General features: G+C 47.2%; 2 protein-coding genes across 4 annotated transcripts in view; one reads left to right on the plus strand and one right to left on the minus strand.

Moving 5' to 3' along the window:
* The window catches only part of PLA2G1B (phospholipase A2 group IB), a gene marked incomplete at both ends in the record, with an annotated part of 153,694 nt that overhangs the window by 126,468 nt on the left and 2,446 nt on the right, over positions 1–24,780 (minus strand). The window contains 3 exons of one of the 2 annotated variants that reach the window (XM_080941388.1): positions 19,873–19,991; positions 21,164–21,291; positions 22,318–22,477. In XM_080941388.1, coding sequence (XP_080797514.1) covers positions 19,873–19,991; positions 21,164–21,291; positions 22,318–22,477 — 407 coding nt within the window. Of the gene's footprint in view, positions 1–19,872; positions 19,992–21,163; positions 21,292–22,317; positions 22,478–24,780 lie in introns of those variants that run through there. The other variant, XM_080941389.1, reaches the window with a different exon arrangement.
* SIRT4 (sirtuin 4) lies at positions 11,147–16,900 on the plus strand. 2 transcript variants are annotated; one of them, XR_013975620.1, is made up of 5 exons: positions 11,147–11,174; positions 12,421–12,915; positions 13,694–13,988; positions 14,350–14,560; positions 16,502–16,900. XR_013975620.1 is itself a non-coding variant. In XM_080941266.1 (4 exons), the coding sequence occupies exons 2-4, from the start codon at positions 12,428–12,430 to the stop codon at positions 14,500–14,502; spliced, it is 936 nt and encodes a 311-aa protein (XP_080797392.1). In that variant the 5' UTR covers positions 11,147–11,174; positions 12,421–12,427; the 3' UTR covers positions 14,503–14,799. The 2 variants fall into 2 exon arrangements, 1 of the variants encoding a protein (XP_080797392.1); XM_080941266.1 differs by lacking the exon at positions 16,502–16,900 and having other exon boundaries at positions 14,350–14,799.

Consider the following 24,780-nt stretch of genomic DNA (forward strand, 5'->3'; position numbering starts at 1 on the left):
GCTTGAGCCCAGCACAGAGGAACTTACCTCCTCCCAGAGCCAAAGACTCCACAGATGCTAAAGCCCTGCTAGAATTCAGCCTGCTCTCTTTGTCCTGGTAATTAATTCCCTCTCCTTCAGTTCACAGCTTCCTATCCTCTCCTCCAGGCAGCCTTCTGTGATTACCACCAGGACTTGAATTCTTGGCTCCACAACCTTACCCGTGTGCCAGGTGGTACTCAGCTCCTCTCCTATGTAGCACACCATGCCTGGGCCTTGGAGGCACATTATCATTACCTGGGAAGTTTAATATATATATTTTTGCCCAGACCCAGTCCCCAGACACTCTGAGCTAATTGGTCTGGAATGTAGTCTGGGTATTAGGGTTTTATTTTTTTCTTCCTCCTCTTCTTCTGTGTTTCAGGATTATAAAAAAAAAAAAAAAAGCTCTGAAGGCAATTGGCAGCCAGGGTAGAGGCCCCATGGCCTCTGAGAGAACCATGACACCCTTCCATAGCTATGGGCACCAAGATACAGAGACACTAATTGTGTGGCCGAGGGTCACAGAGCTAATGAATAAAAGAGCCAGATTAGAACACAGAAAGTCTGACTTCAAAGTGTGATGGGGGGGGTGGGGAGGAATCAATTGATCCCCTCAATCCCCCTAGTGACGGAGAAACCTTGGGGGCTGTGGAGCAGCTCTGTTCTGAGACAGACTCAGGCCCTCCAGCATGGGATATTTTTAACCTAGAAGCTAGTTCTTGCAAACATCCTGCAGTGACTTAAACACTGAGCAAATTGTTTTGGGGGCTGCTGGGCCCTTTCTCCGCTGAGGTTGCCCTGGAGCCAGTCAGTGGGTCCCAGGCAAGCTCTGAAGACATTGTGGGAGGTGGAGAGTGTGTGTGTGTCTAATGGAGGGGAGAGGGTCAAACTGGGATGGGTCCAGATTCCTTCTCCCCTCAGAGACATTACTTCATGCAGTCCAGCCTTTGTCCCTGCCCCCAGCCCGCAAAGGCGCGGGAGGACAGATACGGGATCTTAGCTTTACAGGCAGAAGTGGGGGAACAGGTCTGTCTTCGCTCTTCCAGTCTCTAAGGGGAAGGTGCTACAGCTACAGAAAGCTTCCAGTTCCGACCTCCCCAGATCCGTCAGAATGGCCGGGGGCTCACATCTGAGATTCAGTCCTTGGCAGGCTGGGGCAGGAGGATCAGGAGTTCAAGGCCAACCTGGACTAGATAGCAAGACCCTGACTTTTAAAACACAGACAGACAGACACACAGACACAGACACACACACACACACACACACACACACACGACCATAGGTGTTATACTTGTTTATCTCTCTGTTCAAGGCCTTTGGCCCAAATACCTCAGCAAGCTTTCAGATGCCAAACTGGAAGTATGCCTGATTTAAAATGCAAAACAAAACACACACACACACACACACACACACACACAAACAAAACCACACATGGCAATCTCACATAGAGAAAATCTCCCTCAAAGTATCCCGCAAGGAAGCCAGGCACAGTGTGCAAACCCAGTGTTTGGGAGAAGTTGGATGTAAGAGTTTGAGGCCGTCTTCAGTTACACAGAGTTCAAAGCTAGCCTAGGCTACAAGAAACTGTCAGAGAACGAGAGGAGGAGGGAAAAGGAGAGGGATAGGGAGGGAAAGGGACACACACACACACACAAACACACAGAGACTGACTGACTCATAGGGATGATGTAGTCACAAGGATATTCATTGTAACATTGCTTACACACTCACTCACACACACACACACACAGACTGACTGACTCATAGGGATGATTGATGTAGCCACAGGATATTCATTGTAACATTGCTTACACACACACACACACACACACACACACACTGATGTAGCCACAAGGATATTCATTGTAACATTGCTTACAACATTCCCATTGGACAACCAAAATGTCCATCAACAGAAGGGATTAACCTTGGCAGGACACAGCCACAGAGGAAGTAAAGCCAAACTGGTTGCTGACATGGAAAATATGTCCAAGACGCATTGCTTGGTGGGAAGAGAATGGAAGTTGTAAAACAACTTGTACTAGCAGCCATAGGCAGGTGTGGTGGTGCACACCCTTTATCTCAGCTCAGGGGCTGGGAGAGGAGGGCGGGACTGGAAGATCTCTGGGAGTCCCAGGCCTGCCCGAACTACAAAGTGAAACTGATAAAGTCTTGAAATGATAGCCTCAGGTTTGTTTTCCCTGTCAGTTAAAGAATTAAAGGCGGGGCTGGAGCGGTGGCTCAGTGGTTAAGAGCACTGGCTGCTCTTCCAGAAGTCCTGAGTTCAATTCCCAGCAACCACATGGTGGCTCACAACCACCTGTAATGGGATCTGATGCCCTCTTCTGGTGTGTCTGAAGACTGACAAGTGTACTCGTACATAAGATACGTAAATATTTTTTAAAATTGAATTAAAGGCAGGAAAGACTTCAAGTGGAACAGGTAGAATCAGAGAGAACTCAAGCACCCAGGGCTGAATGTGCAGATGGCACAGAAGCACACTTGTTGGCAGTGAGAAAACAGCAGACACACGTTTCCCCCTGCAAAGCCGAGGGGCACTCCGGAAGCTGGAAACCCGTTTTGTTTTGTTTTTTCCTTAGGGGCGGGGCTTTATTTTTCACTTGAGTGTTCTGCATATATCTTCGCAGGCCAGAAGAGGGCATCGGATCCCCGATGGCTGTGAGCCACCATGTGGTTGTTGGGAATTGAACTCAGGAAGAGCAGCCGGTGCTCTTAACCGCTGAGCCATCTCTCCAGCTCCAGGACTGGAGATTTTAAAACCCCAGAAGAATCTTCCTACTTCAGGGTTCCTGAGTTTTAAGAAAACAAAGGATGGTTGATTGCTCCCAGACTATTGTGTGACCTGTCTTGCTAGCTATGTCCTTAAACTCGCGGAGATAGTTCACGGGAAGCCCCCTGCTGATAGGAGACCAAAAAGCTCTCAAGCCTTTCTCTTATTGAAGGAAGAAGCCAGGACCCCTCTGTCCGCCTGTCTTTCTAACAGGGAATCTATCTCATTTCCAGTCTCTTGAGAAACAAAAGGAAAACACAAAATCAAGTAGGGCAGGAACCTGGAGGCAGGAGCTGATGCAGAAGCCGTGGACAGGTGACACGTACTGCCCTGCTCCCCTTGCTCAGCCTGACTGCTTACAAAACCCAAGACTGCCAATCTAGAGATGGCTCCACCCACAATGGGAGATACCCTCCTCATCAAACACTAATTAAGAAAATGCCGTATAGGCTTACCTTCAGCCTGATTTTATGGTGGCATTTTTCTCAACTGGGGTTCCCTCCGCTCAGATAATTCCAGCCTGTGTCAGGTTGATATAAAATAAGTCAGCACAATAGGGGAGGAAAAAAAGTTTAAAAACCCACAAAACGGCAAGATTTAAAAAAAAAAAAAAAAGCACCTCCCCAAAATACTAGTTAATGTCCCGTACAAAATAATATAAAATGAAATCACATTCAGGTGTTCTGTTCTCCTGGAAAGAAGTAATTTGGAATTCTCGATCTGTTTCATTATAACCAGAACGTCCCAGAGGCTGAGCCCTAATGAATAGTAAATTAAGCCAGGTTTGCCAGCACGAGATGGTGGGTCTGTGTCCTCAGAATGACCGAGTAGGAGACACACCAGCGGTGGCAGAGACGCGGGACCTTGAGCCCCTGCCCCGGCACAAGAGATCGGTGAAGCCGAGCCCCATCCCTTAGCACCAACCTAACTCGGTGCCGCTGCGCGTGGGCCTGGTCAAGCATCCTCTGAGATCACCCACCTGCTCACTGGTAAAGAGCCCTCTGCAGGTCCTGGTGAATGTCATCGTCAACAGTGGTCCCCGGGGAAGACTCCACAGGCATTGGATGAGCCGGGACAGGAGGCTGCGGATGTGTCCCCGCCTGGCGACTCAGGCCATCTGGCTGCTGAGCTCAGGTGCTCCTCAGAGTCCGGAACATCCAGACCGTGGCGGAGTGCTTTGAGAATGAGCTCATCCGGCCGCCGAGGACTCCTCCGAAACCTACGTAAGGAGGCATGGGCATGTGGCCTCCCTGACTCAGCTTATTAGAAATATTATGTGGTTACTGAGTTTTTGTCACCCCTTAAGTTGTGTACCCCAAATAAAAACCTCTCGCCTGGGTCCTTGCATTGATCCTTCAGTGGTGTTGCAAATTCCTCTCCAAGGTGGTTTTTACTATATTCTTTCCGTGTGTGTGTGTGTGTGTGTGTGTGTGTGTGTGTGAGTGTTCGCGCGCGCTCATTTTTTTGAGACAGGGTCTCACTATGTAGACTTGCCTGAACGTCACGTTGTAGTCTGGCACTCACAGAGATCCGACTGCTTTTGCCAATGCTAGGACTGAAAGTGTGGGACACCAGGGACAGCCTTATGTGCATATGTTAATTATATATACATATTTAGGAATAATATGCTAATGAGGATAGAACCCAGGGTCTCCTGCATGGGAAGAGAGTGCTCTACCATTGAGATATTAGCCCCAGCCCCCTCTGTTACTATTACTAATTTTGTTTATTATTACTAGTGTGTGAGTTCAGGTGCTCACGTGTGGAAGTCAAAGGACAGTTGGCTGGCGACAGTTCCGTCTTCGATGGGTTCCAGGCATCGAATCCAGGTCATTAGGCTTGCATAGGGAACACTACTTAGCCACTGAGCTACCTCACCGGGGTTACCTTGTATTTTTATATTGTTTTTAAATAACTTCTTACTTTAAAAAAATTTTGCTTTAAAAAAAAAAAAAAAAAAAAAAAAAAAAAAAAAAAAAAAAGCTGCTCCCGGTGGACCACACCTTTAATCCAGCCCTTGGGAGGCAGAGGCAGGCGGATCAAGCAGGACTACATAGGGAGGTCCTGTCAAATTGTTTGGGTTTTGTTTGTTTGTTTTTAAACTCAGGCTTCTTTCCCAGAGCTTCACTTGTATAAATATCCCAATGAACCTGACACTAGTGTTTCTGGAAGCCATTTGTCGTCTAGATTACCAGAGTCGGTGTCTGTTTTATCCTAATTACAAAAAGTACTGGTGTTTGTGAAGTTCTTTTATTTCAGATAAAAGAAATAAAGATACAACCATTTCTTTATCACCTGTGTGCATGCGCCTGTAAGCGCTGTTGTGTCTCCGTCAGAGGACAACCGCAAGACCACCTTCTGGGACTGAGGCTGGACCTCAGGCTATGTTACCAGGCTAGCTAGCTTTGAGCTTGTGATCCTCCTGCCTTCGGGCTCCTTGGACTGTGCGATCAGACCACACCAGGATGTTCATTTAACATATGTTAAGAATTATGTATTTATGTATGTGAGTGCACTGTAGCTCTTCAGACACAGAAGAGGGCATCAGATGTCATTACGGTGATCTATCATGTGGTTGTTGGGACTTGAACTCAGGACCTCTGGAAGAGCAGTCAGTGCTCTAACCACTGAGCCGTCTCTGCAGCCCCTGAATGCTCGTTTAGTTTCATTAATTGGCTGGTTCTGGAATACTCACTAGTCACAGGACCGGCTTTTGTTCCTTACTAGTCTGGAACTTGCGCATTCCTGATCCCTCTGCTTCTGTCTTTCAAGTGCTGGGGAGACGGGGGGTGGGGGGGGCGTAAAGGCGCGAACCTCCCTGATGACACATCAGTGTCCCACACAGCTCCGGCTGCACAGACCTTCCTTGCCTGGTCCTACTCTGCTTAAGAATTCTCAAAGAAATCTGTCCTTGGTTTGAAAGAGCTGAAGGGGGAGAAAAGAAAAAAAAGGGGAGGTAGAGGGAACTTGCCCTGCGAGAAAGCTGTGAGCATTGTGGAAAAATCAAACAAGTCCTTGTCACCTCCTCCGCCTGCAGAAGCAGATACAACACTCCGCCCTTCCTAACAAATGCAGAGACAGGGGGATGGACACAAATACAAATCATAATCATAGAACCAAAGCACAATCAAAGCATAATAAAAGCACAATCAAAACCAAGATAGGAACTTAAGACAGAAATAAGTAGTTAAGGTTTAATGAATAATATGTATCGAAAATGAATCCCAAGAAGAATAGTTAGATTAAACTATTTTTAAACCAGTAATATTCAGTCTCCGTAGAGACTGTCAAAAATTGCCAATGCCGACTATATTTCAAGTCGTCATGGCGGGGTATTGGGAAAAGTTTTCAATTAGCAATAATCGCGCCTCGGATAAACCTCATTGGCTACGATACTGCCACTGCGCAAAGCTGATGATCGAGTGTCCTCACATAGCATCCCAGGGCTAACAAACCCCATTATAGTCACGGTGACCTCCACTTCACTCGTGAACGCCACGTGACCGGGACCGAACCCAGAGGTTCCATCTCAGTCATCGGCGTGGACAGGTTCCTGCCCGTGGGTTATCTCGCGTCGCAACGTCCGTGTTTGCCAACCAACGCGGCAGTCGCTAGGGATGCTGGGGATTCTATGCAAATCAACCTAACGTCATCGCGACGGTCGGGATGGAGGCGTAACCGCGGTGGGAGAGGGTAAGGCGGAAGGAATGAGATCTGTAGTCGGATAGCAGTAGCCGACCTCCGGTAGTGGCATAGAGGAGCTAGTCGGTAATCCTAGCGCTCCGGAGGCGGAGGCAGGAGGATTACTACGAGTATCTGGCCAGCCAAGGATACAAACATGAGAGACCGAAGGCGGAGACAGGATTGCTACAGGCAGGGATAACAGAAACTTCTCAATATAAGCCACAAACTGGAGGGTGAAAGAGAAATAGTCAAAAAGAAACAGTTAAAGACAAAGACGCCGCACAGAAAACGCTGATAGACCTTAAGCTAAGAGTAGTCAAGAAAAGCTTGCATAGAGCTGAAACTTCGGAAGCTATTAGGAGAGAGTAAGATAGCTAAGTACAAATTTTTTCTTTTCAAACAAGAATTATTCAGTCTCCGTAGAGACTGTCAAAAATTGCCAATGCCGACTATATTGCAAGTCGTCACGGCGGGGTATTGGGAAAAGTTTTCAATTAGCAATAATCGCGCCTCGGATAAACCTCATTGGCTACGATACTGCCACTGCGCAAAGCTGACCTGCTCTGGCCCCAGCTCAGCGTTCCTAGGACGCAAGGACCCTATTTCAAAAACGGGGGTTCGAGCTGAACGAGAAAACCTTCGCTTATCGCTACACTGGAAACGGGAGTACCAAATACAATTGTATGATGCTCTCTATAGGATAGAAACGATGTGCGTGCTGGTTTTATATAAGGTTTCCGTGGAGGAAATGAAGCAATGCACTATGGGATCGAGCATACTAATGGACTCAACTCAGAGCCGGCTAGGGGAAAATGGGAGGAGTCAAGGGGTTAGGTTGGCTCGATGTTGCCAGTTTTTCCAAGAAGGCTTTCCTGTTTATGACTTTAAACACAAGAAAATATACGTATACAGTCTAGATAACATAACATCTTTTCACTCTTAAGGGTAATTTCAGTGTCGTTGTCTACATTCACGTTCATCTCAAGAACCTTCTGATCTTCCCAAACTTAAAACTCGGTAGGCATTAAACTCTGAGCTCCCTAGTCCCCTTTCTTGCCCAGCCGGTGGCAAACATTCTCACACTAGAGACTTTACACACTGAAAACACACACACACATACACACAGTGTATGTATCTTTAATGCTAGTACTTGGAGGTAAAGGCAGACGGATCTCTCTAAATTTGAGCCCAGCAAAGACTACAGAAAGACACTGTCTATAAAGAAAGAGGGAGGGAGAGGTTGTTGTTAAGATATATTCATGTGTATGAGTTTTACTCGTACATGTATTCCTCATGTGAATGCCTGGTGCCCGTGGAAGTCAGAAGAGGGTATCAGATCCTCTGGAACTGGAGTTACACGTTTGTGAGTCACCTTGTGGGTGCTAAGACCCCGATCCAGGAGCTCTGCAACAGCAGGCATTAACCACTGAGCCATCTTGCTTATGACTCATCTGTATTGTAGTATATATTGGTATTTCATGCCTTTTACTGCTCAATAATATTCCATCTAGTGGAATTTTATTTACTATTCAGTTTTCAATTAGCAATAATGGCGCCTTAGGTAGAACTCATTGGCTGTGCACCCTTGGATTGTCTGAACCTTTGGTCTAATACAAATAATGCCGATATTGACGCCCAAGTATCAGTTTAAGTTCGTGTTTTCTTTTCTTTCGGTCTTTCTCTTTCTTTCTTTCGGGTATATACTAGTAGTGGAGTTGCTGGCTTATATGGAATTCTATGTTTAATTCTAAATAAAGATTTTTGCTTGTTTGTTTGTTGTTTTGAGACAAGGTCTCACTGTGTAGAGCTGGCAGGCCTGGAATTTGCTGCCAGGCTGCCTTCAAACTCAGAGATTCTCCTGCCTCTGCCTTCCCACTGTTGAAGACTAAAGGCCTCCAAAGCAACCTCAACCCCTTTTCTGGTATACAAAATTAAATCCAACTTTTATACATGGAGGGCTTCCTAACCCTTCTGTGAAGAGCTGGCACCTTCTTCTGGCATGTCTGAAGACAGCTACAGTGTACACATATAAATAAAAATTAATAATAATTAAATAAATGAAATAAATTAATGAATTAAATAAATAAAATAAAATAAATGAAAAAAAAAAAAGAACTCATCATAGATGGTTGTGAGCCACCATGTGGCTGCTGAAAATTGAACTCAGGACCTCTGGAAGAGCAGCAGGTGATCTTGGCTGCCAAGCCTTCTCTCCAGACCCTCATTATGAGAATTTTAAAGCCCAAGGCAGCCAGCTTTTTTTTTTTTTTTTTTTCTAAATGAAATGAACGTCACCGAAAGAGCTTGTCTGGGGCTCAGGACATGAATCTTCCAAGTCCCAAAGCCCCCTGTTCTGGAGCTCATAGTTTATCTCATGGGGAGGGAACATCACAGCAGGGAAAAACAGAATGTCCTCCTATAGCTCCAGGCTGGGTGTAAAGAGCCCAGCAATCAGTTATGGAATGGGGGAAAGGGGAGAAAGGGTCCTTAGTCGGTTAACAAGGTTGTTGCCACTTCGAATTCTAAAGGTATGCACATAGTTGTGTCTGATTTAAAGGTAATGTTAATAATAATAATAATAATAATAACAAAAGCAAGACAAAAATCTGGAAGTAAGACAGTAAAAAACACAAGAAATAACTTTGGAGAGCTAAGCTGGTGCACACCTGTGATTCCAGGACTCAGAAGGTGGAGGCAGGAGGATCAAGAAATGAAGGTCATCCTAAGCTACAGCCTGGGCAAAATGAGGCCCTGCCCAAAAAACAAAACAGAACCAAAAAAGAACAAAAGCAAAAAGAGCTCCTTAAGTCAGAAGATGTCAAGAGACGGGACTGCATCAGCCTCTGTGTACTGTGCTTGGTTCTGCTCAGATTGGCTGCCAAAGCATCCATTATCAAGTTCATGGACACATTTCTTCATAATCCAAAGTGGTCGTGTGTTGGGGAGTGTACTGTGTGTGGAGGCCAGAGGGGAGTGTTGGGGATGCCCTCGTCCTTTCTACTGTCTTCCTTCTGAGGCAGAATCTGACAGCACCTCAATAAACACGGAGCTCCAGTTCTTCCCCTAGACTGAGAGTGAGCCATCTGATTGCTCTCTGTGCTGGGAGGGCAGTTAATGTGGGAACTGGGTACCCAGACCCGTGTCTCCATGCTTGAGCTGCAGTTCTGAACCTTGGGGGCGTCTCTCCAGCACCGGTAATCTATTTTTGCTTTTTAGAATAAAAATACTGTGTGTGTGTGGGCCAAAGTGGGAGTCGGTGGTTCCCTCCCACACTTATGTGGGTCCCAGGGATCAAAGCTGGGTTGTCGCCCTCATGGCAAAGTTTCACCTGCCTTGACAACCTGGTAGGCCTCTGTCAATACTTAACTTAGAGCAGGACATTTAAGTATTTTGCTGTGGAAGAGAACATAGGTCCTTAGGAGGAAAACAAGTCCAATCTGCCAACCATGGTGGCACACACTGTTAACCCCTGTTCCAGGGAGGCAGAGGCAGCTAAATCTCCATGAGTTCAAGGCCAATCCTGGTCACTTAACAAGTTCTAGGCCAGCCAAGGTTACATAGTAAGAACATGTCTCAAAAAACAAAAACAGAAGGGAGGGACCAATTATTTATTATTAAAAGTGTCAGACTACACAGTGAAACCCTGTCTTGGAAAATCAAAACAAAACAAAACAAAAAAAAAAAAAAAAAAAAAAAAAAAGAAGAAAGAAAGAAAGGTCTTTTGGGGAGGGGATGGAGGAGCTGGAGACTCCGCTCACTGGTTAAGAGCATTGCTACTCTTGCATCGGGCTCAGATTCCATCCCTAGCACCAAAGATGGCAGTTCACAAGCGGCATCACTCAAGTTCCAGGGGATCTAACGCCCTCTTTGGCCTTCAGGAGCTCCTGTTTGCATGTAGGCAAAACACCCACGCACATTATTTTTAAATCTATTTTAAGAAGCGTCTTTGGAGAAATGCCCACTAATATGAACTCAGGTTACCCAGAGAGATTATTGTCCTGTACTACTGGTGAGTTTCTTTCTTCCTTCCTTTCTTTCTTTCTTTCTTTTTTTTTTTTTTTTTTTTTTTTTTGTTTAAAAGTTGTGCCTTAATCTCTGCCATCAGCTACAATGCAATGAGACATGGATAAACTTTCACTAACATCCAGAGAATAAACTGCACACTTAAACTGACTCAGCGCAACAGCTTATTCCCTTACATTTAAAAAATTTAATTAAAGCTAGTTTATCTTCAGTGTAAAAACTTGGAGGTATAAACAAATGCAAGTATTATATACAGAAAAAAAATTCCTAAACTAGGGCTATTTGGATCCTATTTTACACTCAGGACATGGGAAATATTAACCACTTCTTTGCGAGGAGTGGTGGCACACGCCTCTAATCCCAGCACTTGTGAGGTGGAGAGGAGGATCAGGAATTTGGAGTCAGACCAGGCTACTTGAGACTCTCTCTCAGCAAACAACACGACAAACAAACACACAAGAACTTCGGAACCTTAACTCAGCTGAACAGGAAAGACAGACGGACGTTGGTGGAGGTGCGCCGTATAAACCTTGGCGTGAGACACGTAGGATTCTGGAACTTGTAGTTTTTTCCGATTACATAGGCTTTGAGGACTACACTTCCCAAGATGCACATGTAACAAGCTAGTCCCACTGTTGGGTGAGAATTGTGGAAGGTAAGTGTTCTTTTGATCCGGCTGTCGATTTCCCACTGAGCATTCTTACAAGTGATTCCGTTTGCCCTCGTTGTTCTCAAGGAGACACGGAGGATTTGTCCCAGCAAACCCCGACCGTTTTAGCTGTTCAGACGTAGCTGGGGAATGTCACGGAGAAGGCAGGGTCCTGAATTCATGGGTAGGAAGCCAAACCTAAAATGTGTGCCTGTCACTAGATAGTCCCTGCATTATATCAAAGACTGTGTCAAAGGTTTGTTTTTACAACTAGAAAACCAGACAGGCAAGTGTGTGTGCCTTGTCTTTTTCTGTGTCCAAGTAGCAGAATTTTCAGTGAAGGGTAAACTGATTATGTCGCGTCCCAGAGGTCCTGGATTTGATACCCAGCACTGTGTGGGGGGATAAAAAAGCCTGACATACTAGAATTTAAATATCTTATGGAGAAATAAGATAGTTGAGTTTAGTGGGTTTGCCCCGTATTCCCTGGCTTTTGCTACAGGCAATTCTGTCTGAAAAAAAAAAAACAAAAACAAAAACAAAAAACAAAAAAAAAAAAAATAGTACCTTGAGGAATAATAATACTAGCAAAAACATAAATATTACTATAACATGTTTACATTAGTAACAGGTGAAAAACAATGGGCTATTAAAAGTTTGGGTTTTTTTTTTTTTTTTTTTTTTTTTTTTTAGGGCTGGAGAGATGGCCCATCGGTTAAAAGTACACGCTGCTCTTCCAAACAACTTTAAGAAACCACGTGGTGGCTCACAACCATCTCTGATGAGTTCTGACGCCCTCTTCTGGGGTACAGGTGTACGTGTAGGTAGAGCATTCATATATACATAACATAAACAGACTTTTTAAAAAGTTTGTTTTCTTAAATATTTAACTTTTAAAAATTAAATGTTATTGTATGTGTTCTGGTATTTTACCTGCACTTGAATCTGCGTGCCACTTTTTTTCCCCCGGTGCTTGCAGAGCCCAGAAGAGGTGCTGAAACTGGAGTTAAAGATGGTTGTAAGCCACCATTGTAGGTGCTGAGACTTGAACTCAGCATCTTATCTTCTGGAAAGAACCTTTCTCCTTCTGTCCCCCAAATGCTACAATGGCAGGCATGGGCCACCATGGGAAAATTTTTCATAGGTGAATGGTATTCTCGTGAGTGGATAGGTAAAGTTTTGTATGTCTATCAACTGGTGGTTTACGACCTTTGTAAAACCCAGTTTCTCCCATGGATTTCCTTCTCCCCAGAGTGAGAATGAGTGGATTGACTTTGAGGCCGACAAGGGGCCGTTGGATCACCCAGCTCGGCCGGCCGCGTTCCCAGGGACCCACGGGGCTATTTGTGCCACCCAGCCCTCCTCTGGACCCCGAAAAGATCAAAGAGTTACAGCGCTTCATTAGCCTTTCCAAGAAACTGCTGGTGATGACGGGCGCGGGGATCTCCACCGAGTCCGGGATCCCAGACTACAGGTCGGAAAAGGTGGGACTCTACGCCCGCACTGACCGGAGACCCATCCAGCACGTGGATTTTGTCCGCAGTGCTCCGGTCCGCCAGCGGTACTGGGCCCGAAACTTTGTGGGCTGGCCTCAGTTCTCCTCACACCAACCCAACCCGGCGCACTGGGCTCTGAGCAACTGGGAGAAACTTGGCAAGCTGCACTGGCTGGTGACCCAGAACGTGGACGCTTTGCACTCGAAGGCAGGGAATCGGCGGCTGACGGAGCTCCACGGATGCATGCACAGGTGCAGGCGTCTGCGGGGCTTGGCCCTAGGACGACGTGTGGTCCCCCCCAGATGAACGGCCCCTGGCTGGCTGGACCAGGGTTGTCTTAGATCTAGTCCAAAGGTTTCCCGAGAGCCAAGTTGTTGATTTTGGAGTTAGGCCCAGTGAACGGAGAGAGGAAGTGGGGACAGAAGCGGGGGAGGGAGCAAGCCAGGAAAAGATGCCTTCCCGCTGGCTAGGGCCCACCGGTGCAGTGCTCACGCGTGTGAAGCTCTGGGCTCAGTTTCCCAGCACCAGGAAAAACTATCTCTGTGCCTGCTTCCTAACTGTAATTTTGCTAATGATAGGAATCCTAATGTAACTATCTTGCGTTTTCTTTTTTCATTTTTAATATTTATAAGTACACTGTCGCTGTCTTCAGACACACCAGAAGAGGGCATCAGATCTTATTACAGATGGTTGTGAGCCACCATGTGGTTGCTGGGAATTGAACTCAGGACCTCTGGAAGAGCAGCCAGTGCTCTTAACCGCTGAGCCTTCTCTCCAGCCCTATCTTGCGTTTTCTGATGGTCCTAGGCGACTCACAGGTTAAGAACCACTGTTCTAGAAGGTTTGCAAAGGGGAGAAAGAACACTTGGATGTCCTAAAATGTGCAGGGTTGCAGATAGGAAAAGAAAGTGACTGTTTTCTCCCCTGTTGGGGGGGTCAGGGGCTGAGAATGGTCAGGTTGCTCTGGAAGCTTTGCAACCCGACCCCCTCCCCAGAACTATATTCAGCAGATTTCCTATTTGTTTTTAGGGTCCTGTGCCTGAACTGCGGGGAGCAGACTGCCCGCAGGGTGCTGCAGGAGCGCTTCCAAGCCCTCAACCCTGGCTGGAGCGCTGAGGCGCAGGGCGTGGCCCCCGATGGCGACGTGTTCCTCACTGAGGAGCAGGTCCGCAGCTTCCAGATCCCGGCCTGCGATCGATGCGGCGGCCCCCTGAAGCCAGACGTCGTCTTCTTTGGGGACACGGTGAACCCAGACAAGGTTGACTTTGTGCACCGGCGTGTGAAAGAGGCTGACTCGCTGCTGGTGGTGGGCTCATCGTTGCAGGTACGTGACTCTTGTCGGGGTGGCTGTTGCCCTTGCCCATCTCACAGGGTGAGAGCTAGAGATTCCCTCTAATTTGGGTTTCATTTATTATTATTAGTCTTCGCGCGCGTGCGCCTGCGCATGCGTACGTTTGCGTGTCGGTCAGAGGACAACTTGGTGATGATGGTGGAGGGTCCGTGCTTCTTACCTTTCATCGTGTGGGGTTTGGGGAACTGAACTCAGGTTACCCACCTTTACCTGCTGAGCTGTCTCACCAGCCCCCCCCCACCCCCGTTCCTTTTTATGCTTTTTGTTTGGTTTCTGAGGCTGCGGGTGGTTCTTTTCCTGGATCTAGAGCGCTCACGCTGATCTGCTTGGGCAGGTGTATTCTGGTTACAGGTTCATCCTCACCGCCCGGGAGAAGAAGCTCCCAATCGCCATTCTGAACATCGGACCCACACGGTCAGATGATTTGGCGTGCCTGAAGCTGGATTCTCGCTGTGGAGAGTTGCTGCCCCTAATAGACCCACAGTGACAGCACCCTGATGTTCGAAGGCTGGACGTGGATTTTCCTTTGAGGCCCACGGCTGAAGGTAAAGTCGGCCTTCTCAGATAAAGGCTCTAGCCAGGCGTGGTGGCTCATGCCTGTAATCCAGCTCCCAGAGGCTGAGGAAAGCGGGTGACCTGGAGCTCAGGGCCAGTAGATCTGGTCACCGATATGACGCCCTAACTGCAAACAACAAAACAAAAGCCAGGTGACAGAGATTCAGCTTCCAGTTTCACCAAGTAATCCAGGTGCCAGACCAAAGAGACAATTCTAGACTTCTTAACATGTGACTATTTTTAAATTAAAACGACCTTTGAAAAAAATACGGTGGATGGTTTTATTGGGTGTGTCTGTGTGTGTCAAGACAGAGTTTCTTTATGTATCCTTGGCTGTCCTGGAACTCCCTCTGTAGACCTTGTACTCAGAGATGCATCTGTCTTTGCCTCCTGAGAGCTGGGATTAAAGGTATGGTCACCATGGCCCAGCTATTTGTCTTTCTTAAAACAAAACACAGGGTGTCCTGTAGTGTGCCCTGGTGTTGCAGAGGACTAGGGTTCAGTTCCCAGCACCCACGCTGGGTGGCTTACAACTTCCAGGGGAATCCCACATCCTCTTCTGAACTCTGAGGGCACCTGTACCCACATACACATGAGCACGTGTGTAACTGAAAATAACTCTTCAGGGCTGCATAGATGGCTCAGTGGTTAGAGCACTGACTGCTCTCCCAGAGGTCCTGAGTTCGAATCCCAGCAACCACATGGTGGCTCACAACCATCTGGAATGGGATCTGATGCCCTCTTCTGGTGTGTCTGAAGAGAGCTTCTTCTGGTGTATCTGAAGTCAGTGACAGTGACTCATATTAAAAAAAAAAAAAAACAAAAACTCTTAAAAGTATGTTTGATTGTATACTTTCAAAGTTGTATGTGGTTGTTAACTAATTATACAATTATCAACACTTCCAGACAACTTTTTAAAAAAAATATTTATTTATTATATATGAGTACACTGTCACAGTCTTTAGACACACCAGAAGAGGGCATCAGATCCCATTACAGATGGTTGTGAGCCACCATGTGGTTGCTGGGAATTGATCTCAGGACCTCTGGAAGAGCAGTCAGTGCTCTAACCACTGAGCCATCTCTCTAGCCCCAGAAGTCTTTACCCAAGGACCAGCCATTCCCACCGTCACTGCTATCCAACCTCTGGGAACAAATAAGTTTTTTCCATGTGAGCATCCATGTATTCATGTATCTGTGTACACATCAATGTGCCTACCTACCATCCACGCACACGTACATCCATTCACCGATGGACATCATGAAATGTAATGTAGCCTTTTTTGATATTCAGCCCAGACTAACTTCAAAGTTGAAGTCCCCCTGCCTCAGCTGTGTGTGTGCTGGTATTGCAGGCCTACACCTCCACACCTAGCCAGTAGATAGGTTTCTGTCTGGTTCCTCTACTTCAAATAATATATTTAAGACTTGTGTACCCTGCAGTTTATTTCTGTGCTTTTATGGTTCAGTAATATTCCATTGTATATTGTAACGTCCACCTTCAAACTCACAGAGATCTACTGGCTACTGTCTCTCACCTGTTTGTATAAATCAGCATTTTTAATGGGTTTTGTTTATTTTTGTGTTTTTGTGCATACGTATGGATGTGTGTGTGTGTGTGTGTGTGTGTGTGTGTGTGATGGCTACTTGTTTTTTTTTTTTTAAGATTTATTTATTTTATGCATGAGTACACTGTCGCTGTCTTCAGACACACCAGAAAAGGGCATCAGATCCCATTACAGATGGTTGTGAGCCACCATGTGGTTGCTGGGATTTGAACTCAGGACCTCTGGAAGAGCAGCCGGTGCTCTAACCACTGGGTCATCTCTCCAGCATGGAGACCTGGTTTTTAATGGGAAGGTGGATGGATGTTTCTTCTACCCCATTTCCAGTTTATTTATCTTGGCATTAACTTGTTTGTTTCTCTTCAGATCCCTAAGGATTGCCCCCTTTCCCCTCCAGCTAGAGGAAGCTTACTGACTGCATCCTATAGAGCCGTCAAAGCCATGCCTAGAGGCCGGCCCGCCTCTGCGCCCTCCCGTTCACAGAGAAAGCTGCTGCCTGGAGAAAGACTTTTTCACAGAAGTCACTGCTCTTGATGGATCAGCTGTGTCACCAGGTCACCAGGAAGAAGGACCAGCAAGAAGACAATAAACCAGAACAGTCTGTAAGGGGCAACATGGAGACCTCAGTCCTTCAGGGGTAACCAGAAGGGCATTTATAATTCATAAGTCCAAATGTTGCGTCTGGCTGAAGCACAGAGCAATAGCAAGCTCCGATTTTATTAACCAAATAATAAATTATTTTTATTAACACACCAAGTGTGTGGACTGTGAACTCACACATATTTTTTTTTTAACCAGCTAAGAAGAAGTCGGGCTTTATGCTCCTGTACCATAGGGATTTCTTCTTGATGTTAGCTGGCCCACAGTGACGCCTTCCTTGAACCTGGTTTGTAGAGAGAACAGCCAACTCCCTGTGGGCTCTTCAGATTACAGCCCTCACTGGAAAGAAATGGGAGGCACACAGGAGGCACAGTCTACTTCAGAAAGACTCATGTCTGAGCTGAGGACAGGTGACTCATGTTTACCCTGCACCGGCCACGGGACTAATCTCAGCTCTTGAGTACCCCAATGAAGTGTTGGGAGCCATTCTCTGAAAGAGTAGGTGGGCTCTTACCTCCTGAGCCATCTCTCTGGCTACCCTCCCCTCCCTTCTCACCTTGAGACAGGGCTCACTTGCAGACATGTTTTCTTTACTCTCTCTCTCAAGATTTATTTATCATATGTAAGTACACTGTCGCTGTCTTCAGACACATCAGAAGAGGGCCTCGGATTCCATTCCAGATGGTTGTGAGCCACCATGTGGCTGCTGGGAATTGAACTCAGGACTTCTGGAAGGGCAGCCAATGAATGCCCTCAGCCACTGAGCCATCTCTCCAGGCCCTTCATTTTCTTTCTTTCTTCCTTTCTTTCTTTCTTTTTTTTTTTTTTTTACTTTAATTAAAAACAAATCACAGCCAGGTGGTAGTGGTGCAGACCTTTAATTCCAGCCCTTGGGAGACAGGCTGGCAGATCTCTGAGTTCAAGGCTACCCTGGTCTACAGCATAAGACAGCCAGGGCTACACAGAGAGATCCTGTCTCAACAAACAAAACACAACCAACAACGGCACCAAATCACAAACGTTAGAGTCAAGACAAACGGAAGACACCTCCCATAGGAAAATATTCAACTTTTACAACTCACTTAGGAAGCACTTTACAAGGCATCTCCTCTCACCCAGCCCTCACAAGTCCGTGATGTGTAATACAGACACTATTGTTTCTTTCGAAAGATGACATTGTCAATGTGTGTGGTGTGTGTGTGTGGTGTGTAGCTTACTGTTAACAGCTTGCCTAGCATGTGTGGAGCCCTAAGTTCAATCGACTGCATCATAAAAATAATCAAAACCCCCTGAAAAGTAAGAATCCTGAAACATGGTCCTAGTTTGCTTTCTGTTGCTGTGGTAAACGCCATGATCAAAAGCAATTTGGAGAGAACGGGTTTATTTCTTACCTTATAGATTACAACCCATCATGGAGAGAAACCCAGAGAGGAGCTTGAAGCAGAAGCCAAGGAGGAATGCTTTCTCATACAGCCCACAACCACCACTACCTAGGGATGACACCGCCCACAGTGGGCTTGACCCTCTTTCATCAAGAAAATGCCCAACAGATATGCCTACAGGCCAATATGACGGAGACAATCTTTCAGAGGAGGATTTCCCTTCCCAGGTGTGCCAAGTTGCCTCAGGAGTTAAGAGCACTTTCTGCTCTTCCAGAGGACCAGGGTTCAATTCTCAGCATCCACATAGTGGCTGGCGAGCACTGTCTGCTGACCCAACACCTTCTCGCCTCTGCCTGTGAGTTCAGCCATGTCTCATACAGCACCCTAGCACTACATCACCTTCTTTCCCCCCATTCCTCACCTCTTACCAGGATAGAAAGATGCTCAAGCTTCCATTACCCTTTCAGCCAATTCTGGACAGCCATCCCCAGGTACAACCAGGCACTGCGCCTGCGCAGGCGGCTCTAGCAGCCTCTGCAGCGGCCCTGGTGTGACCTTTGGGAAGGAAGGGGTGGGGCGGAGAACTGTTCTCGAACTAAAGGCAAAGAGAGATCAAGAACTACGTGTCTTTACACCAATCATACATCTGGCCGCAAAATCCGTTTACTGGGAAATTAACCAGAAATTAACCTGGCTGTGCCCTCGGGGTCACGTGATCTAAAAGCGCTAGACACCCCCTCCCCCTCGGCGTGTGTTTTGCTTGTTCCAAAAAGTTACTTAGCGTGTGGCGTGAGCCAAGGCTCTGTGAAGATGTGACGGCCACCACGATGTAATCTTGCCTTCAAATCATTTACTGTCAGTCCCGTTAGGTTTCCTTTATCCAACTGATGCGCCTCGCGTCTGGTATTTTTAAGGCCAAGATTTAGCCTTTAGTGTTCATGTGACACTGCTTCTTTTTCTCTTCTCTCCCCTCCCCCTGCCTTGTCTCTCCCCTCCCTTCTCTCTTCTGCCCCCCCCCCACCTATATATCTTCAAAAAAGATCATTTTATGTATGAGTACACTGTCGCTGTCTTTAGACACACCAGAAGAGGGCATCAGATCCCATTACAGATGGTTGTGAGCCACCATGTGGTGGCTGGGAATTGATCTCAGGACCTCTGGAAGAACAGCCGGTGCTCTAACCACTGAGCCATCTCCCAGCCCAACCTTCACAGTTTTTTGAGGGTTAAGCTGCTACTCTGAGCTTTTGACTTTCAGCAGTGGTTTCGAAAGAACCTTAGGAACCAGAGATTCAAAGGTGGCTAAGGTGCAGGACACAAGTGAAGATGGAGGCTCCAGGCTTCGCTCGTCACCTGGAAATGAGTGACCTAGTGAGTACCAGGAATACGCCGTAAATCCCAGTCTCGAAAAATTATCATCCGTAGGGAATTCCAGGCCAGCCGGGCTCCCTCAGAGAAGGAAAACTGAACAAGGAGGCGGGAGGTTGGGGGCGTGGCTTGGGACGCTTGGAAAAAGCAGCAGCTGAACAGCTCAGATCAGAACTGGTTCAAGCAAAGCCAGAGCCCACTTGCCATCCTACCGCCTTGTCCCCTGGAGCTCGGTCTGGAGACCTGCCTGCCCTGCCTCCTGTGCGCCGGTGGACGGAGGATCACCAAACCCAGGCTCTTTCAGGGGGTGCTTTATTAGAGGGTGCGGTGTGGAGTAAGGCATCAGGGCGGGTGGGGGACGGCGTAGGCCGGAAGTGAGGTGACAGCCTAACAGAATTTCTTGGTGTCCAGGTCTTTGTGCGCCTTGTTGTACGGGGCCTTGGAGAAGCACATGGCAGCCTGGCGGTCACAGTTACAGATGAAGCTCTCACATTCGTTGTTTTTGTCTGGAGAGAAACCGAGAACAGAGAATCCAATCAGATGGTGGCTCGTAACCCTCTGTAACGGGATCTGACGCCCTCTTCTGGTGTGTCTGAAGACGGCGACAGTGTACTCATATATAATAAATAAATCTTTATAAAAACAAACCTGTCTCAAGCTTGTGTAAACAATGCTCACCATTTATCCTCTGACTTGTCAATAGAAGCTGAAAAGCCAATAATTAGGCAACAGAGAGAATAGGGTGGGACTTGTGGGAGGAGAAAGGGGGATTTGGGCAGGAGGAAGGAGAGTTCGCCTGGGGCAGGGAAGGCCCCAAGCGCAAATGTTTTTGGGATTTCAGCAGGGAGGTAGCAAGGTTAGATTAAAGGGTTAGAACAGAATTTTAGCGTCTAGTTATTGTGTTTTTAAGTTGTAAATAAATCCCAGTCTCTATGTCATTATTTGGGAACTACCTAGGTTTTGTTGAAGAAGAACCGCTCCTGCATTAACTTCCTGAACACATTTATAAAAACACTAATTGTTACATCAACTACTATTTACAAAATTATAAATCCGCCTCTCCTATATCTATCTATCTATCTATCTATCATCTATATACATATGTGCTGGGATCACACGTATGCGCGCTGCCATATCAATTTATGGGTTCCAGAGATGAAACTCAAGGCTCTGTGTATGCTAGACAAGCAATCTGTAACCGAGCTGTATTCCCAGCCCTCTGACTCCTCGCCTGTAAAATGGGTACAGTCAATCTTTCCCTGGTTAGATGTTCGGTTCAGTATCTGGTATAAAAGCAACGATACAGCGTCCAAGAGTTTAGCAAATACAGAATCAGTAATAATGTAGCAGTTAGGGGGAGCAGGCAAGCTGGCTCAGGGAATAAAGGAACTTGGTGCTAAGTCTGAGCCTGGGTCCCATCCCCAAGACCCACAAGTTGGAAGGAAAGAACTTATTTAAGGCCATTATGCATGGCTCCCATAAATACATAACATCTTTCAAATAATTTCAAAAAGAGGTTTTGGAATGATGTGGATCTCTCTACCTGATAAGGCAGTAGTGGGGTCAGATGAGACCAAGGAAAGGCGCACTAAACAGTGACTGACTGTCCCTGTCCCTCCCTCCCGCTTCCACCGCTAAAGGTCAAGCAGAGTCCGGAGGTCCGGGAGGGTAACCCTACCACTGCAGGTGATCACGTTCCCGGAGCATGTGTATGAGTAGGTGTTGGTGTAGGGGTTGTCTATGAGGAATTTGCAGCTTTTCAGCTTCTTGGCCTGGGTGTAGCAGTGGTCGTGAGTCTGGCAGCACCTGGAGAGGAAGGAACGGCAGAAGGAGGGGTGTGGACCCACCGGAAGGAAGGGCGTGGACCCTCCAGGGGTTCGTTCTCACTTTCAGTCTTTCTCAAACACGTGAGGCTAAGTTAAACACAGTGTCCCAAAAGGGATGGCTCTAAGGCTCCAGAATCTGTGTTCTCTATTCGCATATATTAATTGAAAGTAACTTTTGGGGGCTGGAGAGATGGCTCAGAGGTTAAGAGCACTGACTGCTCTCCCAGAGGTCCTGAGTTTGAATCCCAGCAACCACATGGTGGCTCACAACCATCTGTAATGAGATCTGATGCCCTCCTCTGGTGTCTCTGAGGGGGAGTGAGAGTGTACTCACATATAATAAATAAATAAATCTTTAAAAAAAAGAAAGTAACTTTTGACAGGTGCGTTGCCCCTCCCCCCGCCTGTATTTAATCCCAGTACTTGGAAGGCAGAGGCAGGTGGATCTCCAAGTGTGAGATCAGCCAGGGCTATGTAGCAAGATCCTGTCTCAAAAAAAAAAAAAAAAAAAAAAAAAGATTTAAAAAAAAGCTTCAGGAATACAGTGAAATTTTAAGATCTGAAACTGCCATGACCTTTTGAAGCCAAGGCTGACTTGTAGGTGGTTGGCAGTACCCCGCTCGGCCGCTAGGGGGCAGCGCAGCACACTTTACGTTCACATTTTCCACTTTTCTGGGACCACTACATAAGGGTCCTCTTGGATCGATTTCTTTACGTGACAAAAAATATACTGGGCGTTGTGATGCACTCCTTTAATTCCAGCACTCAGGAAGGAGAAGCTGGAGGATATCTGAGTTCACAGCCAGGGAGAGTTTGAGCTACACAGAGAAACCCCGACTGGGAAAAAAACAAAAGTAAGAATAATGAATAACTAAGCAAAAAGAAAATACTCCATGCTCACCGACTGCATGTCTCCCATTCCTGCCCCTCGAGAGACGACCGGCTTGTTCTCCGCCCCCATTCCCGTGCTCACACTCCACAGTGGAGCACCCGGAGAACTGCTCACCTGTCTAATTCGTCCACCGGGGTGCCTGAGCCGCCCAAGCCACAGAAGCAGCCGTAGTTGTTGTACTCCTTCAGGGGGTCACTCCCGGGGATGGTGCACTTGATCATATTGCGGAACTGCCACACAGCCCGAGGGCTGATGCTGTGTGCAGCAACGCCCGCTGCAAGAACGTACAACACATCCAAATCCATCCCCCGTCGCTTTACCCGGGGTCTGCTGTCTGCTACCTTCTCTCTCCTATCCTATCAGCTGCATCGGTCCCCGGGAACCTACTAACGCCGACGGGTGCGGACACTTGACTGCACCCGCGCACATGATTTTAAAAATGTACTTATTTTACTTGAGCGCTCTATCTGCAAGTACACCCACATGCCAGAAGAGGGCGCCAGATCCCATTACAGATGGTTGTGAGCCACCATGTGGTTGCTGGGATTTGAACTCAGGACCTCTAGAAGAGCAGTCAGTGCTCTCAACCACTGAGCCATTCCTCCAGCCCCACATCCATGTGCTCTTATGTGTCATGGTACACACAGGAGGTCAGAGGTCAGCTCTAGGGAGCTGGGTGTCTACTTCCATGATGTAGGACCCAGAGCTAAGTCATCAGACCTGAGCAGGAAGGTGTCTACCTTTTTGAGACAGAGAGTTGCCCTATAACTCAGGCTAGCCTCTGACTCCGTAGCAACCCTCCTGCCTCATCCTCCCCGAGTGGTAGGACTATAAACGAACACCACTGGACTGGCCTGGGATACCGCTCCGACCTTACATTATATAAAGATTGTCTTTTGCCTTGCCTGCCTTCTTACTGTTAGGGAAGACAGCCACCGTCCCGTGGGAAGTGGTTATTGTTTTACACAGGCAGGGTTAGAAGGAATCTGCGATATGGGCACACGCAGCTAATGTACAAGTTCAATAATCGTCAGTTCATCCTCTGTGTAACAGTGTTTTGACGTGACCCGCTGTTCATCAGCTGAGTAGTTCATTGCGTCAGGATTCAGCCGACAGTGGGATACTTGGCGGCCGTTAAGATGAAGGAGAAGCCAGGTATGGTGGCACACACTGCAATCCCAGCACTCTGGGGCTGAGGTAAGAGGATCAGAAGTTCAAGGTTATCTTCTTCCGGGGCAAGCTCTAGGCTTTCTCGGGTTATGTGAGAGCCTGGAGATGGAGGCAAGGACGGTTGAACGGCGTGGCGCTCAGTGCTTCCTGCACTCGGGGATTGCCAACAGGAAGGCTGACCAGTGGCTCCGCGTGGGCCACCTCTGAGCTTGTCTCGCTGTGCCCTCAGGACTGTGTTGATAAATGCAGGGATGCCCTGGATTTCCCTCAGCTCCAGGGTTGGTCCTGCACCTCAGCCTGCAGTTTCTCCCTTCCAAAGGTCTGAGACTCCACCTCATCTTTTTTTTCTCTCTGCCTCCACTCCTGCCCATGTCACCAACGGACAAGTGGCCAGAAGGACCCGCACGCTTACCTCTTCTGAGCCACTCTTTGCCAGGCCTTGGACTGAATTGTTACTATTTAAGCTTTTGCTTCCCTTCCTTCCTCCCTTCCTTCCTTCCTTCCTTCCTTCCTTCCTTCCTTCCTTCCTTCGTCTGCCTATATATTCCAGGCTTGTCTTAAATGCTCAATCCTCCTGCCTCAGCCTTCTGAATGGCTAGAGAGAACTTGGCCCCAATGCTTCCCTATTAAAGAGGACCTTCTGGGCTACACACCCAAGCAGTGCCTCTGCTGTGGCCTCTCTCCGTGCTCTTTTGGCTTCATAGTACTTGGGTTTGTGTTTGGATTCATATATGTGCGTGTGCATGTGTGCATATGTAGGTGGAGGCCAGAGTTCAGCAATCTGGAATCTTCATTCACGCTCTTGTTCTTGACACCGAGTCTCTCAGTGAGCCAGGAGTCTGCTGATTGGCTATGGTGGCTGAGCAGCAAGCCCCAGAGAACTTCCTGTCTCTGACATCGTGGGCTTCTGGGGCTGTCCTGCTGTGTCTGGGTTTTTTCTGTGGGTGCTAGGCATCCTAACTAGGTTCATGCTGCTTGGTAGCATTTCTTTTCACCCAGGTGACTGACGTGCTCCCTCCATCTCCCGTCTGTCTGCTGATGTGATGTGCTGCCTTCCCCTTTGTAGGACATGAGGTTCTCAAGAGAAGGTCTTGTCTTTATACTCCTTAAGGCCTATCATTGTGCCTAACACACGTTACGTTGTGTGTGTGTGCTTGTGGGTGTGGTGTGTTGTGTATATATATATATATATATATATATATATATATATATATATATATATATGTGTGTGTGTGTGTGTGTGTGTGTGTGTGTGTGTGTGCATTGTGTTGTGTGTTGTTTGTGTATGTTTGTACGTGTGTTTTCGTGTGCTGTGCGTGTATATGTGTGTGCGTTGTGTTGTGTGTTTTTGTATGTACATTTGTGTGTGGTGTGTGTTTGTGTATGTGATGTGTCTGTGTTTGTGTG

The sequence above is a fragment of the Micromys minutus genome (assembly GCF_963924665.1).
Source record: "Micromys minutus genome assembly, chromosome: 29".
Lineage (NCBI taxonomy): Eukaryota > Metazoa > Chordata > Mammalia > Rodentia > Muridae > Micromys > Micromys minutus.

Coding starts and splice junctions, on each gene's coding strand:
- SIRT4 (XM_080941266.1), top strand. CDS start 12,428: ATGAGTGGATTGACTTTGAGGCCGACAAGGGGCCGTTGGATCACCCAG. Junction 12,916..13,693: donor CTCCACGGATGCATGCACAG/GTGCAGGCGTCT, acceptor ATTTGTTTTTAG/GGTCCTGTGCCTGAACTGCG. Junction 13,989..14,349: donor TGGTGGGCTCATCGTTGCAG/GTACGTGACTCT, acceptor CTGCTTGGGCAG/GTGTATTCTGGTTACAGGTT.